This window comes from Gossypium hirsutum, chromosome D11 (genome assembly GCF_007990345.1).
Source record: "Gossypium hirsutum isolate 1008001.06 chromosome D11, Gossypium_hirsutum_v2.1, whole genome shotgun sequence".
In the NCBI taxonomy this organism is placed as follows: Eukaryota; Viridiplantae; Streptophyta; class Magnoliopsida; order Malvales; family Malvaceae; genus Gossypium; species Gossypium hirsutum.
The window spans coordinates 4,207,663-4,223,121 of record NC_053447.1 but is presented as its reverse complement, the minus strand read 5'-3'; the positions used below and the strand labels follow the sequence as shown (position 1 = coordinate 4,223,121).

The window sequence follows — 15,459 nt, the reverse complement described above, 5'->3', positions numbered from 1 at the left end:
GATTCGGTATATATATATTCTGTTCAATTTGGTGTATAAAATGTTGTTCAATTTGGTGTATATATGTTGTCCAATTGGTGTATAAATGTTGTCCAATTTGATTTATATATGCTGTCCAATTTGGTGTATATATGCTGTCCAATTTGGTATATATATATGCTGTCCGATTTGATGTATAAAAGCTGTCCAAAACAGGGTAGATTACCTATGTTTGTAATATGTTGTATAGTTAGTAAATTGAAATGAAATAAATGTGTACAAATAGATGTTTTGATATATGCTTGGTATATGATATGTAATGATAAATGTTTGAAAATGTTTTTAGTATTTGAATGATATCAAATTTTGATTAGGTAAATGATAATGATATGGTTGAATTATGAAACATGGTTGGTGTATGTTATTTGATTAATGATGCATGTTTGATTTTAAATGGTTATGTGCTTATATACATATGAGAGAAAAAAAACAAATATATATACGAAATGAAATTTAGTGATTGGGTTAGTCTAATTTATGCATAATTTTAAAATGAAAGACTGTTCTGAGTTGGATTTTGATCGGTAATGCCTCGTAACCCTAATCCAGCTACAGACACGGGTTCGAACTGTTATAGAAAGTCTAAAAGTACTTGTAGCCCAGGTTTATTTGTTAGAGCTAATTTTGCCAGGCGATCAGCTACCACATTACCTTACCAACCTTCAAATATGCCAAACATGCACTATTTAGTTCATTCTGCATAAGTCTTTTAACTTTTTGAAACGGATCAAATTCCACTATATCATCACCTTGACAATTTGGGAGTTAACAAAATGGATCAAATTCCACTATATCATAACTTGAATTAGTAAGGGGGTTAACAATTTGAAGATTATCACATTCCAACATTATTTGCCGAAAGCCTTTGTCTTAAGCAATATACAAGCCATCATGAAAACATGAGGTCTATATCTGTTCATTGGTTCGGTCAGCCGTCCAGATCAAAAAGCTTGTTCAAAAAGTGGAGAAGTTTAGACAAAAATATAAGTCCAAAAAAATAAGCTTAAACAAAAATTAAGACCCGTTTTCTAAATGGATCAAGTCTCGGGTAGAATTTTTTTGCCCAGACTTGGCTTGACTCGAATCAGCCTAATTTTTTTCTACTATTGCTTTGTTGTCATTTCGCTATTAAATTGCTACTATTTTATTATTATTATTTGGATATTGTATAACTTTTGTTTTATTGTTAAGTTTGCTACTATTTTAGAGGCATTTACTTGCTAAGTTGCAACTATTTTAGTGTTATTTAAGTATAAATTTTTTTAAATATAATTTTAATTTGTCGGGAAATATTTATTTTAATATTTTTAATATATTCGATTTATTATATTTTTAAATTTGTTTTCAAGGACAGGTTGGGTCAAGGTTGGATTTAACATTTTTAATTTAGGTCGAACTTCGACAATATTTTAAGCTCATTTTTTGAGTCGAGCCCAAACTTAAAAAACGTACTTAAAATTTTGCATTAACCCAATCTGATCTATGATCAGGTCTAATTAGGGCATCCTAAACAAAAGAAAGACGCTGCTAATTATGACAAGTACTAACCTCCCAAAAAATTATTTAAAGAAAATGAATACCCAAGATTAATTTGATTTTGAATTGTTACTGTAAAATCTTAAATTAGTAATTTTTTTTTTTTTGGGTACATAATTATTTATTTTGTAAAAGCATGTATGCACTTCACACGTTCACATATATAATTATTTTCCAATGTTTTTGTTCACTTTGATTACAAGTTGTAAAAGGAAGGCAAGTTGAACTTTGCATCGATTTTTGTTCTTCAAATATATATCAATTATTGCGATATACCAATGATTGTATGCATGATACGAGGCAGATAATAAATATATAGAAGAAAAAAGAAATCTGTTTTTATATGATTTTGCTGCTCAATTGATTGGATTCGTTTATTGTTTTTTTATTCAAATTATACTAATCAATCAAAAATCCAAACTGTAGCTTGGGGGGAAAAAGGTGTATATGCCTGCTGGATACAAACCATTAATTATATTTATATCATTTTAAATTCAATTGAGGGGAAGGTACTTTGAAGCGTCCATTGAGGGATTGTAGATCCTTCAACAGATCCAGTATTAGGTTGAGAATTTTTATGTCTCGACTTTGCTGTTAATATTTGTGGGATTTGAACCTCAATAACACATCGTAGGTTTCTTTTTGAGCAAATTTGGCCTTCCCTTAGCACAACAAAAGTTTATTCAATACAAAGATTAAACATTTATATTTATTACATCATGAATATACAATCTAGTTATATTTAAATAATTGGTTGAATTGGTGACATAAATTAACCGATTTCTAACTTAAACATCGATGTTTTTAAAAAGATAAATTTTATTATAGGCGAATATATATTTTATAAAATAACAACTTTAAGTTTTAAAAGAAATATTAACGTGGGTTGAATTGTGAAGGAAGGTTTCTTTTTCTTAATTCAAAGTTAAGAAAGGAAGTTAAATCACTCCCACTTGCACCTAGGGGTGTGCATAATTCGGGTAAAACCGAAAAAATTCGGTTAACCGACCGAATTCGGTTAATCGGTCGGTTAACCGAATTTTTTCGGTCGGGGGTCGGTTAATTTTTTTATGATTTTTCGGTTAACGGTTAATTCGGTTCGAAACCGGTCGGTTAACCGAAAATTTTCGGTTAACCGAAAAAATTAATAAATAAAATTATCCAACCCAACCCAAACTCAATTACCCAACCCAATAAAACTAAAACTAAAGTTTACCCAATTACCCAATCCAATAAAACTAAAACTAAAAAACAACCCAATTTACTAAAGTCTAAAACCCAATTTACTTTAATAATTTATAAATTTTTTAAATTTTAAAAATAAAAAATAAAAAAAATTCGGGTATTTTTCGGTAATTCGGTTAATTCGGGTAATTCGAGTAATTTTTAACCAAAAATAAAAAATACATAATTTTCGGTTAATTCGGTTAACCGACCTTATTAACTGAAAAAATTTCGGTTCGGTTAAATTTTTTTTAAAAAAAATCGGTTCGGTTAACGGTTAAAATTTTTAGAAGGTCGGTTAATTCAGTTATAGTAATTTCGGGTCGGTTAACCGAATGAACACCCCTACTTGCACCAACGCTTTTTTTTCTTTTTCAAGTTCAGATTTGCACAAGTTACATAAATATCTCACAATTAATAAAAGATTATTATCCATAAGTGGTTAAGAAAATGGAAGAGGAATTCCTTTTTGGGATTAAATTTATATTGTTAAAAGTTTTTTACATGAATATTATTTTGATTCGAATAAGATTAAGCTGAAAATATATAATTATAAAAAAGAAATTAGGTACAACTTACTAGACAAAGGTATCTCTGTTGCTTCAGCTGCAATGAAGCCAATGGTAAAGGAAAGGAGTGTTAAAGGGGTTAGTGAAGTGGATTAATGGAAGAGATGGTTTTCTTCTTTAGGGTTAAATTTCTGTAAAATGCATTTCAATAATAGAAATTTAGACTTGCTTGCTTCATTGAGATGCCCGAGAAAGATGTTGTCTCCAAATAAAATATGAAGCTATTCTGATCCTATTAAATGCATTTCACGTGGGAAAAAAATTTATATAATGTGGCCTGACAAGTGATACTTCTAGGTAATGTATCCTGCCTCCCACATTGTGTCGTATCTCCATTATTTTGATGCCTATATATTTGGCACCATAGCTGATTATCAAGCATCCCAAAAATCAATCAAATCCCCCCTCCCCACTAGTGTTTTGCAGTGTTGACCATGGAGGCCAAATTGAGCGAGAAAGTGTATTGTTCAAATTATTTGGTAATAAATTCCAAGGAAGCCTCATGGTCTGATACTGTTAAAGTCTTATTTTCTAGTAATTTAAGGAAGAGAAAATTTATCCACTCCTCTTTTGAGAGACAGGAAAGTGTCTTCTATAGATTTCTTATAGTCATCTCTGTGCTCTTACAAAAGCTTCTGCTTAAGATAGCTTTCCCAGTGAAGATCATGGGGAGTATCATAGTGTATTCACTCAACTTTCTCTATGCTAATGGTGGCTTCTTTGGTCTCATAAGAAATATCTTGCACGGTATATATCTTTACGTCCATTTCTTCAATCATTATTTTCGACATTATTTGGAAACTGACGAACCAACCTAATGATGTCCTGAACAGTGAAGATTGTGATTCCAGACTATAAGGCCGCAACATTTATGTCTTTTATCGGATTTATAGACATGCGAACCAAGTTAGATAGTGATATTAAATATGGGAATCCCATGTATTATCCAGCAGTTTCCATCATGGCCTGTAAGGCGGTTTACAATAATGCTGCTTACAATAAGGCTTTAATCGAAGGTCAATGGGAGGTATAAAGATGGTTTTCGTTTCTTCTATTGTTATTATTTGTAATACCATAGAATTTTACATTCATTATCAATGTTTGTGTGCAGATGGAGTTTTTGGGATTTAATGATTATTGGAATGGTACCCAACCTAACCTCTCGATTTTCAGTATATTTATTTATAAATTTGATTGTTTCATTATAAATTATAATGACTTTTGGGCAGATTTCCTTGGACAAGCTGACACACAAGTTGTCATGTTTAGAGATAAAAGTGTTGAACACGACACCATTTTTGTGTGCTTCAGAGGGACACAACCGTTTAATTTAAATGATTGGTGCTCCGACATTGATCTGTCATGGTACGAGTTCCCCAACATCGGAAAGATTCACTGCGGTTTCTTGAAAGCCTTGGGGATGCAAAATATTGTAGGATGGGCGCAAGAAGTGGAGTTGGAATCAACCCACCGTCCACGCCGAGCAGCCTTGGCTTACTACGACATAAGGGATAAGTTGAGAGTTCTTTTGAAAAAGAACCCCAAAGCCAAATTTGTAGTGACGGGACATAGTTTAGGCGGTGCATTGGCCGCGATTTTCCCGGCCATTTTGTTTTACCACGACGACCAATTGTTGCTTGAGAGATTGGAAGCGGTTTACACGTTCGGACAACCCAGAGTTGGGGACGAAGCCTTCGGGAATTACATGGAGAAGAATCTGAAAAAGCATGGGATTCAATTTTACAGATATGTTTACTGTCATGACATGGTTCCTAGGGTCCCTTTTGATGGCATCTTCAAGCACTTCGGTACCTGCGTTTACTACGACAGCAAATATCAAGCGTCGGTAAGATAAATTATAACAGTTTCCTATGTATTAACTTAAATAATTTTTGAGAGGAGAAATAAATGGTGGGAATTGGAATGCAGATAGTTGAGGAAGAAGTACCATACAAGAACTACCTGTCGATTCGGGGCTGTTTTACCATGCGAAAGAACGCCATTTATGAGCTGATAAGAAGCTTCAGAATGTGGACCAAGTATGGAGAAGATTACAAAGAAGGTTGGGTGCTGTTTTTCCTTAGAATTTTCGGACTGCTGGTTCCTGGTTTGCCACCTCATTGCTCCCAAGATTACGTCAACGCCACTCGTCTTGGATCCCACCACCATCTTCTTTCCCTTCCTTTCCACCATAACTAGTGCTGCTCATGAACCACAGTTGCAATCGGCATTTCTTTCGCAGAGTTGGACACAGATAACTAAATCAATATTGTTTCAGCCCTGTTTAAGTCTTCATGTGTTTTTTTGTTTTAATTTGACCGTATGTGATTCACTTTGTAGATTATCATTATTAATATTCTTATCTATTTATCTCAATAAATGATGATCTAATTGCAGTTTAAAAATATTATGTGGTAAAATCGTCTATAACTCCTTTGATGACTTGCCTGCAAGTGTTTAATTGTTACAGAATCAATAAAATCAAAAGCATATATTCCATAATAACCAACAGTATAAAGAGGGAATAGATCAGAACAACTGAGCATAAAAGGATTACTAGCTACGTTACATCCAATCAGTGAACAAACTTAGAGCTATGCTTTGGTGTTGTTGAATCCTGGGAGTTTTCTGCTGCCATGGACACTGTTAAATATATCAAGAACTGTTTTGGAGTGAGATTGTACGTATTTTTTTTTTTTTTATATCTGTAATGTCGATTTTGTTTGTCTGTAGGATCTTTTCTTATTTACAGTCACAAAGTCATTTTCATTAGAAAATTAGAGCCCATAACAAAAGTTGAAAGATGGAAGCATTCAGAAATAGAAGCAGAACAACACTCTGGTTTCGTTATAATCCAGCCTACTGCACTTACTATTACCATCTGTTAGAAACGTGACAAAAGTATGACATGGCACAAATTACACCGTCAAACGCTGACTCAACTTCCATGTTTACCGATTCTCATACCAAAACAAGCAGATTAAACTATCCACTTTATTCAGCCGAATACCATTTGGGTTTTGGGGTAGACTTTTATTCGAATCTCGTTTATGGAAGCAGGTTTACAACTTCTTTGTCTAATTTTTTTTTATTTAATTAGTATTTAAATTTAAATTTTGTCATCTACTATTAGAAAACAATAACATGACAATAATAATAATTAATAGTATAGTGACATGTGATAGCTTTATATCAAGGTACATGACAAGCATTCATGCAAGTGGTGGAACAAAAACGATATTAGAAGTAGCTGTCAAATTTGGGCATGCGAAAAGAAGCCATTTATTAGCTGATAAACAACTTCAAAATGTGGACCAAGAATGATCCAGGTTACAAAGATGATGGTCTGGTTTTTGTCGTAATCTTTGAATTGCCATCTCAATCTGTTGTGCCCAAATGATTTCAACGATCCACTCACCACCACCACCATAAAAAAAAGAGTGGAATTTGGCACTTCTTTTGCATTTTGAATATTCTAATGTTTCCATAATGTCATAATTCTGGATTTATAGTTGGCTGTTATTGTTAGCAGAGGATTGTAGCCTATTTCTGGGACTTTTGTTCTGAATTTTAATAATTTTATATGGTTGGTAGAGAAAAACAAAGCAGCAGCACATTCTAATAATTATCTTCCAAAATTTGTCTTTTCCGCTTCATTATTTTCTTATAATCAAATAATTTACCTCCATTTATTAAACTATACGCATGTACCGCGTTCCCCTTTTTCTACAACATCCATCACCTTCCCAGTTCCCACCCACAACCACGTTCTTCACGATGAAAACGAAATTTGAAATTAATAAAGTGGAGGGGCCAGATGTTAACAATTCATTTCTTGGGTACTACTGACATCAATAATACTTCAAATCATAATATTTTAAAAGGTCATTGTAGTTATTTATGGTCACCACTTCAAATTTCAATTGAAAAAAGAATAAAACAAGTTACAAAATAGTGCTTTGTTTCACATCAAAATTCTACAAATGTTGAATCGGTATCTGGACCCTTCTAAACACACACAGATTATTTGGTCTGGCATAAAAATATTTTTTTATAATATAAGAAAATCATCTTAAAGATCAAATATTCTTTTAAAAAATTAAATTTGAATATGGTTATTCCTCTAATTATTTCAATTCAATTGTAATTAAAATACTTCAATTACACCAAATTTAATAGGATAAATTAATTATAATAATTACCCGAGTTAGTAAATGACTTTCCAAATACTTCGTTACCAAGATGCTAAGGATTTTTTTTTTTAAATAGTTGGGATCCTCAAATGTCAAATTAATTACATTATTTAATCATTAGCATGACAGCATACAAATCAATGCTTTGTAAAGAAATATAATAAAATCGCCTCACTGCTGCTATCTCAAAAAAAAGAAGAAATTAGAGGCATAGTCGAAAGTCGAAACCGAGAAATTCCATCATCTTCTCTGCAGTAGTAATGGAAAAGCAAGAAGAAAGCAGGGAATGCGACAAGGGTTTCTCTTGCAGTTTCATGCTATTGAAACCCGAAGAAGTTAAACTCATTGATCTGTTTCGGATCTTGTTTTCAAGTAACTTGGAGGACCGGAAATTTGTGGATAGTTCGTCGGAAACTGAAGAGAGTTTCAGATACCGATGGCTGATATTCATCTCCATTCTGGCCCAGAAGATGCTCATGCTTACGTCCAAGCCAATGGCATGGATGGGATCCAAGATCGAGATGTTGCTAAATCTTCTCGCTATTAACAACTTCCTTGTGCTCCTACGAGGTATTTATCTTTCTTTCTCTGCTATCAACGCTCATAGAATTTGTTTTGCATATGATGTTCTTGATGATCCTTCACCAAAATTTTTTTCAAATAAAAAGTCGTCTCAGTACTACTTCATAGATCACTGCAACTGGTTTTCATAATTAAAATCTTGAGCATCAATTAATTATCAAACCACCAAATTAATTAAAAGACAATGAATTTTCATACTACTGTTGTCCCAAAAAAAGGATTTTCTTAACACCGTTTTTAAAGCAATTCGTATGAATTGTCTTGTTTTTTTAAAAATAATTATCACTTTACTTAATGTCGCGTTGATTAAGATATTTCGTTAATTTATTACGTGATGACTTTAGTTTCAGAGTTAATTGTATAATTTTTTTTATTATAAAGGAAGCTAATAGTAAAAACTTTTAATGTTTCCTTTAAACTTGGAAAGTGAACAGAACATTGCCTTTTTACTTTTATTGGTTTGTGGGATTGATTCTTTTGTTGACTTACTGTGTGAGAAAACCAAAAGGAAAGCTAGTGGTACAATACATTATCAAAATTTGTAATGATAAGATTAAACTTTGTATATTAAATTAATTGGTAAATTGGACCTTTCATCTCTACTATTAAGAGTTCACAGAATAACCAGACAATTACACATGGTACATCACGTGTATCTCATGTTAACATATAAAATTAATTTATTTATTTTTTAAATAAAAAAGATAAAATTCTAGAAAATAAAAAACCCATAGATTCAATATATAAGGCATCATAAAGATACTTAATAAAAAACTTTAACTATTTTTTTAATGATGCTTTTAATCTTCGTTATACTGGCAAAAAGTAATTCATATTAAAATGGGTTCATAAATTATCTGTAATATAATATGGGTGAAAAGTTTAATAATATATACTTATAAAAATAATATAAAATTTTAGTAGTTTTTATTAAATAAGGGACTTATTTGAATCGATTATTTAAGAAAAAGTTATTTAAAGTAGGTAATTCTTTTTATAAAATAGTTATTTGTTAAATATAATGATAAGACACGAAGAGAATTTAAGACAATATTATTAGAAAAATCCCCATTACATTTTTTTTTTACTTTTCTAAATTATGATAGGATATGGGTGAAAGAATTTATAAAAAATATATATTTATTGATTAAATCATAGGTGAAATGATAAATCACTCGTACACAAATCTTGACTAATATTGAGTTTTGGAAACTAGGTTCATTTTAATTATTAATTATTAATTGTTTTATTTAAAAAATAATATAAGACAAAAATTTAAAAAAAATCAAATTGATTATTTTTATGGATATAAATTAAATAATAGTTTGGTACACCAAAGCTTACCTGGTCCACTATTATTTAAAACGATGAATGTGGGCCCATGTCGGTGGTGCACCAAAGCCTACCTACCCTGCTCCGCTATTTTACTACCGTCACTTAGCAGCCTCTTCCTTTTTTCTTAATTAAAATTGAATATAGTAAAAGTCCTAGTTCAAGTCTCCTCATCTGCATCTTTTGTCTTAAAAAAAAATTAATAGTAAAATATTTAAATTTAATTATAAAAATATAAATATAAACAAATAGTGGTGATATTAAATAATAGTGAGGCTTGCGTAAACTAAAACTAAATCAATCAAACATTTTTGTACCGCTTTATTTCTGGAGAAATTATTACATGGTCCCTTCCAATAATAAGTGTTTTTTACATGTCACTTCTTATTTCTAATTCGTCACATGCATCTCTATCTTGCCTTCCTTCTCCCTCCGTCTTCCCTCTTCCTAACCACTAGAGAATCACAGAAGAAAACCCAGTACAGAAAGGATGAATCAAAAGGAAATAAGTAAAGATAGAAAACCTAAAAAGTATGACTTAATGTTTTCTGATATCTTAATTCATGAACCTGCATTTTCTGGAATGAATTTTATGGTGGTTTGATTAGAAAGAGACCATGTTTGAAGGGATTTGGTGCGAAAATAAGATTGACATGTAAAAAGATGCTTATGTAAAGATTGACTTGTGTGGCATTTTTGGGTGTATATATAAAAGAATATAATCTTCTGAAGATCCATCAAAACTTAAAAAAGAGTTCAACATACATATACTTATTTGGAACGATCATACCTGAGTACGTAACATAACAGTTCTGCGTGTCGAACAATCAATAATGTAATCTTTTTTCCCCATTTCCATACAGGAAAGACTAAGAAGCCAGATAAAGATTCGGCAACATTCATCTCTTTCATCGGTAATATGGACAAGAGAATGAAGCTGGACAGTAAGATCAAACCCGAACATGGATGCCACTATTATTCGGCACTGTCGATGATGGCTTCCAAAGCGTCGTATGAGAATCGAGCCTACATTGAAACTATTGTCAAGGATCATTGGAAGGTATATATGAAAGAACTGAGAGAAATTTTATTGAAATATGACAAATAATTAACTCCTTTTGTAATCTTTTGGCAGATGGAGTACTTGGGGTTTTTTGATCACTGGAATGGTAAGACCAGATAATTTCTTCAAGTTTGTTAGACTTAAATCCGCAATGGGGATGCATCACCATTTGTTTGCGTGTGTTTGGTTTGGCAGATTACCAAGAAAAAGCCACGACGCAACTCTTCTTTATGCGTGATAAAAGTGAAAACCATGACACCATAGTTGTTGCCTTTAGAGGAACGGAGCCATTCGATGCAGATGCATGGTGTTCGGACTTCGATTTGTCTTGGTATGAGCTTCAAGGAATGGGGAAAATCCATGGCGGATTTATGAAAGCTCTAGGGTTACAAAAGAACGTAGGGTGGCCAATGGAATACAAAGCAAACGAAACCCGGAAAGAACCCTTAGCTTATTATTTCGTTAGAGACAAGTTAAAAGCACTCTTGAGCGAAAGTGAAAACACAAAGTATATATTGACAGGTCATAGTTTGGGCGGGGCATTAGCCATTCTTTTTCCTTCAATTTTGTTTCTCCATGAAGAGAAATTGTTGTTGCAGAGATTAGAAGGGGTTTATACATATGGCCAACCTAGAGTCGGGGACGAGAAGTTCGGGAAATACATGGAAAGCAAGTTGGAAGAACATAAAATACATTATTTCAGAATTGTTTATTGCAATGATATGGTGCCGAGGTTGCCATACGATGACAAGGATCTTTTGTTCAAGCACTTTGGCACCTGCGTCTACTATAACAGGCACTATCAAGGAAAGGTAAGACATTGTCCCTTTCTATCTTTCATTTGATAAACAAAAAAAGGTTGCAAGTAATAAATGTGTAGTTTTTGTGGCAGGTTGTAGCAGAAATACCAAACAAGAACTATTTCTCACCGTTGTCGGCAATACCAATGATGATAAACGCCATTTGTGAGTTGATAAGAAGCTTCACTATATGTTATTCAAAAGGAGCGGAGTACAAAGAAGGTTGGTTTTTAAGAGTTTTTAGGATAATTGGATTGGTGATCCCTGGAGTTTCAGCTCATTCTACTCAAGATTATGTTAACTCTACTCGTCTTGGTTCCTCCGATGTTTTTCTTCCATCCGAGGAAACGATTCCATAATTCTAATCCTTTTACTTCCAACATTATTGAAAACATCAAAACTTCATATTTATGTCATTACGGAGCATAATATTGTGAATATATATAGTTAAGGGTATTTTTACACTAACTGCAGATAAACACGCCGTTCATACAAACTTATCTCACCCTGAATATATATATAGTGCAGTGTATTTAGTTTACTTTTTGTCTCACATTACAGTATCTAATCTCACCGTCACTGCTGTTTTTACATTAACCGCAGATAAACACGCCGTCCATCTAAACTTATCCTTAATTTTATGGCTCCCTCGGCCCAAAAGTATGAACCCAAAATTTAACATTTGTGGCTGGCAAAGATTTCAGAGGTGTAAAAAGCCCAAGTTGATTTGTATGATAAATTTTGTTTAGCTTGTCTCCCATGTGTTACATGAAATGGAGTGAAATGTGTTTCTCATGTAGTTGTAGAACCAGTGCTTTCCCAAATTGTCACTCTTGGGATATATATATTCATTTCAATCTTGTTATTCTTGACCAAACAAATTAAAACTTTATTATTAGAATCCGAATCTCCATTTGCTAAATGTAAAAGCAATCGCCATGTCATGATCCTCCTCTTTTACTCAACTTCTTTTTTCTTGCTAAATGCTAACTCTTAATGATATGATTATACAAATCAATTAAGTTGTAGATTCAATTAGGTTGCAACTTCTATATAAGATTCAAAACATATAAAATGCTGCTTATTAAAGGTGATTGGATATTAACCCAAATGAAATAAATGATCTATGATTTAATTTATCAAACGTGACACATGCATTGATTAAGGAGCTAATTACACATTAGCAAATGCTGAAGAGCCTTTGGTTAAATATAGTTGAATGTTTCTACTTTATTTTACCCCATCTATAAATTCCTTATTCCTATGGTTTTCAATTCCTTTGATGAGTGAGAAAGCAAAGCATATATCCCGCAATGCAAATGTAAGTTTGCGACAATATTTAAGCAGCTGATAATAGGTTATGAAATTCACACCCAAATCAAACCAAAGCCTAGTATTCTCTTCTTCTTCTGTGTGTTTTTTGTCTGGTTAATTAAAGCCATGGCTGTTAACAAATACCAAGCAGACCATTATTTAATGCTGAAACCAGATGAAGTGAGTATACGGAAGGTTGTTCGATTATTATGGAGCAAAAGAATGGAGGAAAGCGATTACTTTTATATACGAGAAAGTGATGAAAAGGAAGATTTCATTGAAAAGGGACTTGCCATCGCCTCGCTCTCAGCTCAAAAGGGTCTGCTCCATGCTGCCAAACCCTTGAAATGCTTTGGACAAAAGCTGGAGATGTGGTTGAACCTCGTCTCCTTTAACACCAACATTTTCATGCTCTTCTTCAACACTCTGCGATGTTAGTCACTCCTTTCTTTCTTTTCTTTCATGTTACATTATCTTTTCGATAAAAATATTGATTTTATTCAATTTTAAAAAAAATTATTTTAAATTTTTTATATTAGAATTTGAGTAAGATAAAATTATTTTAAACAAAATATATTATTAAATTTAAATTAATTTAAGGTTAGCAATTTACAAATATGAATAAATTGACCTATTTTTATTACAAGACTATACTTAAGTAAACATGTATGATATACATACGTCAGCCCAACACGAACGCTTGCACCAAATTTTAATATGTATATGTTGAATATTTTTAGTCATAAATTTTGAGATGAGATTATTATGTTAAAATTCAATTTGCCAAAGTTTATTTGTAGCAATAGTTAGAACTCTTATTTGATACTTATATAATACGAATTCAAACCTTATTATCTCCCTTTCCCTTCTCAATTATGTAATGATAAAAAAATATTTCATTAACATATTAATTTGTAAGTATATAGGTAAAGTGAAAATTCCAAAGCGTAAATCAGATGATTTTATGTCGTTCGCGGGGTATATAGACAAACGGGTTAAATTAGATGAGAAGATAGAACCTGGAAATGCGAGATATAATTCAGCACTGGCTATAATGGCGGCTAAACTAGCTTATGAGAATAAGGGCTTTATTAGGAACACAGTTGAACAACATTGGAAGGTAATTTTCCTTCCTGCCTCTTAATTATGGATGATATAACTTGTTTATCTCACTTTGAAGAATGTACATGGTGCAGATGGAATTCATTGATATGGACACCGACTTTTGGAATGGTATCAAATTCCATTTCTATTTTTGTTTCTTTTGTATTAATTTCAAATTTATATACACAAAATTAATTATATTAAATTTGGACAGATTATTTAGAGAATTGTCATACCCAAGGCTTCATGTCTTATGATGAAAGGGTGAATATGATAGTGGTATCTTTCAGAGGAACAGAAGCTTTCAACGCATACGATTGGTGTACAGATTTCGATATCTCCTGCTTTGAAAACCCGGAAATGGGGAAGATCCATGGCGGATTTATGAAAGCTTTAGGCTTAGTAATGGAACATGGTTGGCCACCTCATCTCCCTGCCGATAAACGAGACAAGAACTTGGCTTATTATGCCATAAGAGATAAGCTTAAAGAAAGGATAGATTTAAACAAAGAAACCAAGTTCATGGTGACCGGTCACAGTCTCGGCGGTGCATTGGCGGTATTGTTCCCTGCGATCTTGGCATTGCATGGAGAAACAAAGTTGCTGGAGAGATTGGAAGGGATTTACACGTTTGGACAACCCAGAGTTGGAGATGGCAAGTTTAAAAGTTTCATGGAAGAACAAGTGCTGGATAGATATGGCGTTAAATATTTGAGATTTGTTTACTGCAATGATTTGATTACCAGATTGCCTTTCGACGATCCTGTAACTTCCCTTTACACCCATTTTGGAACTTGCCTTTACTTCAACAGCTGCTATAAAGGACAGGTGAATGGTTTGAATTAAACATGCACAACAATGGTCGAAACTGAGATTGATTTTAACAATTAATTTATTTTTCATTTTGGGGTTTGCAGATATTGCCCGAAGAACCACACAAGAACTACTTTGAAACGTTTGGAGGAACTCGGAGGTTCTTGAATGCACTGTTTGAGTTAGTGAGGTGTCTTTATCTGCCATTGTTGAAAGGAGGAGATTACAGAGAAGGTTTAGCGATGATATTGATAGTTAGGTTTAGTGCACTGGCTTTTCCAGGGGCGGCGGATCATAATCCTTTGGATTATGTTAACGCAACTCGATTGGGATCCATGGAAGTATTTCAAAGTGCTGAATCTTCCAAGAAATGGCTCAAAAATTCAGCAACTTCTGGTCGGGAGGTCCAAGATAAGATTAAATATTGTTGACAGTCCAATGTACACTATTTTAGGTGTCCACTACCGTACAAACTTTTATAGCGAGAACCGTGGAATTAAAAAATAACCGGCACATCACATACGAAGTTTCATATTTGTTGATTTGTCCATGTCTACATAACTTTATTTAGCTGATGCAAATGTAATCTAATAAATTACACAAGTAATAAAGCTACAATTATTTAATAGAATAATATTTAGTATATTGTGAAGTGAACAAGTAAAATTAAAGGGTTGATAATAATCCTACAAAAAATTTAGTAAAATATTTAAAATAAAAGACACATGATAATTTTTTAAAATTATTTATAGAATAAAAAATAATACTGTACCAAATACGAACCCTTATTTAATTAAATAAATGTACATACAAGCGATGTCATTATAACCACATATAACTTCACTCAATTAATTGTAGAATTCAATCCATTACGAATTTAATTAGAAAAT

General features: G+C 32.4%; 3 protein-coding genes across 3 annotated transcripts; all 3 read left to right on the top strand.

Annotated features, from left to right (window-relative positions):
* The first annotated feature begins 3,736 nt into the window (after nt 1-3,736).
* Nucleotides 3,737-5,773, top strand: LOC107911981 (triacylglycerol lipase OBL1). The gene is made up of 5 exons (XM_016840004.2): nt 3,737-4,115; nt 4,202-4,395; nt 4,480-4,513; nt 4,598-5,214; nt 5,298-5,773. The coding sequence occupies exons 1-5, from the start codon at nt 3,803-3,805 to the stop codon at nt 5,565-5,567; spliced, it is 1,428 nt and encodes a 475-aa protein (XP_016695493.1). The 5' UTR covers nt 3,737-3,802; the 3' UTR covers nt 5,568-5,773.
* Nucleotides 5,774-7,611: 1,838 nt separating this feature from the next.
* Nucleotides 7,612-12,239, top strand: LOC121223651 (triacylglycerol lipase OBL1). The gene is made up of 5 exons (XM_041105587.1): nt 7,612-8,131; nt 10,339-10,535; nt 10,611-10,644; nt 10,734-11,350; nt 11,431-12,239. Exons 1-5 carry the CDS (start codon nt 7,822-7,824, stop codon nt 11,695-11,697), a joined length of 1,425 nt encoding a protein of 474 aa, XP_040961521.1. The 5' UTR covers nt 7,612-7,821; the 3' UTR covers nt 11,698-12,239.
* Nucleotides 12,240-12,696: 457 nt separating this feature from the next.
* On the top strand, nt 12,697-15,212 carry LOC107911983 (triacylglycerol lipase OBL1). Its single transcript, XM_016840006.2, has 5 exons — nt 12,697-13,085; nt 13,579-13,772; nt 13,849-13,885; nt 13,971-14,584; nt 14,674-15,212. Exons 1-5 carry the CDS (start codon nt 12,779-12,781, stop codon nt 14,998-15,000), a joined length of 1,479 nt encoding a protein of 492 aa, XP_016695495.1. The 5' UTR covers nt 12,697-12,778; the 3' UTR covers nt 15,001-15,212.
* The last annotated feature ends 247 nt before the right edge of the window (nt 15,213-15,459 follow it).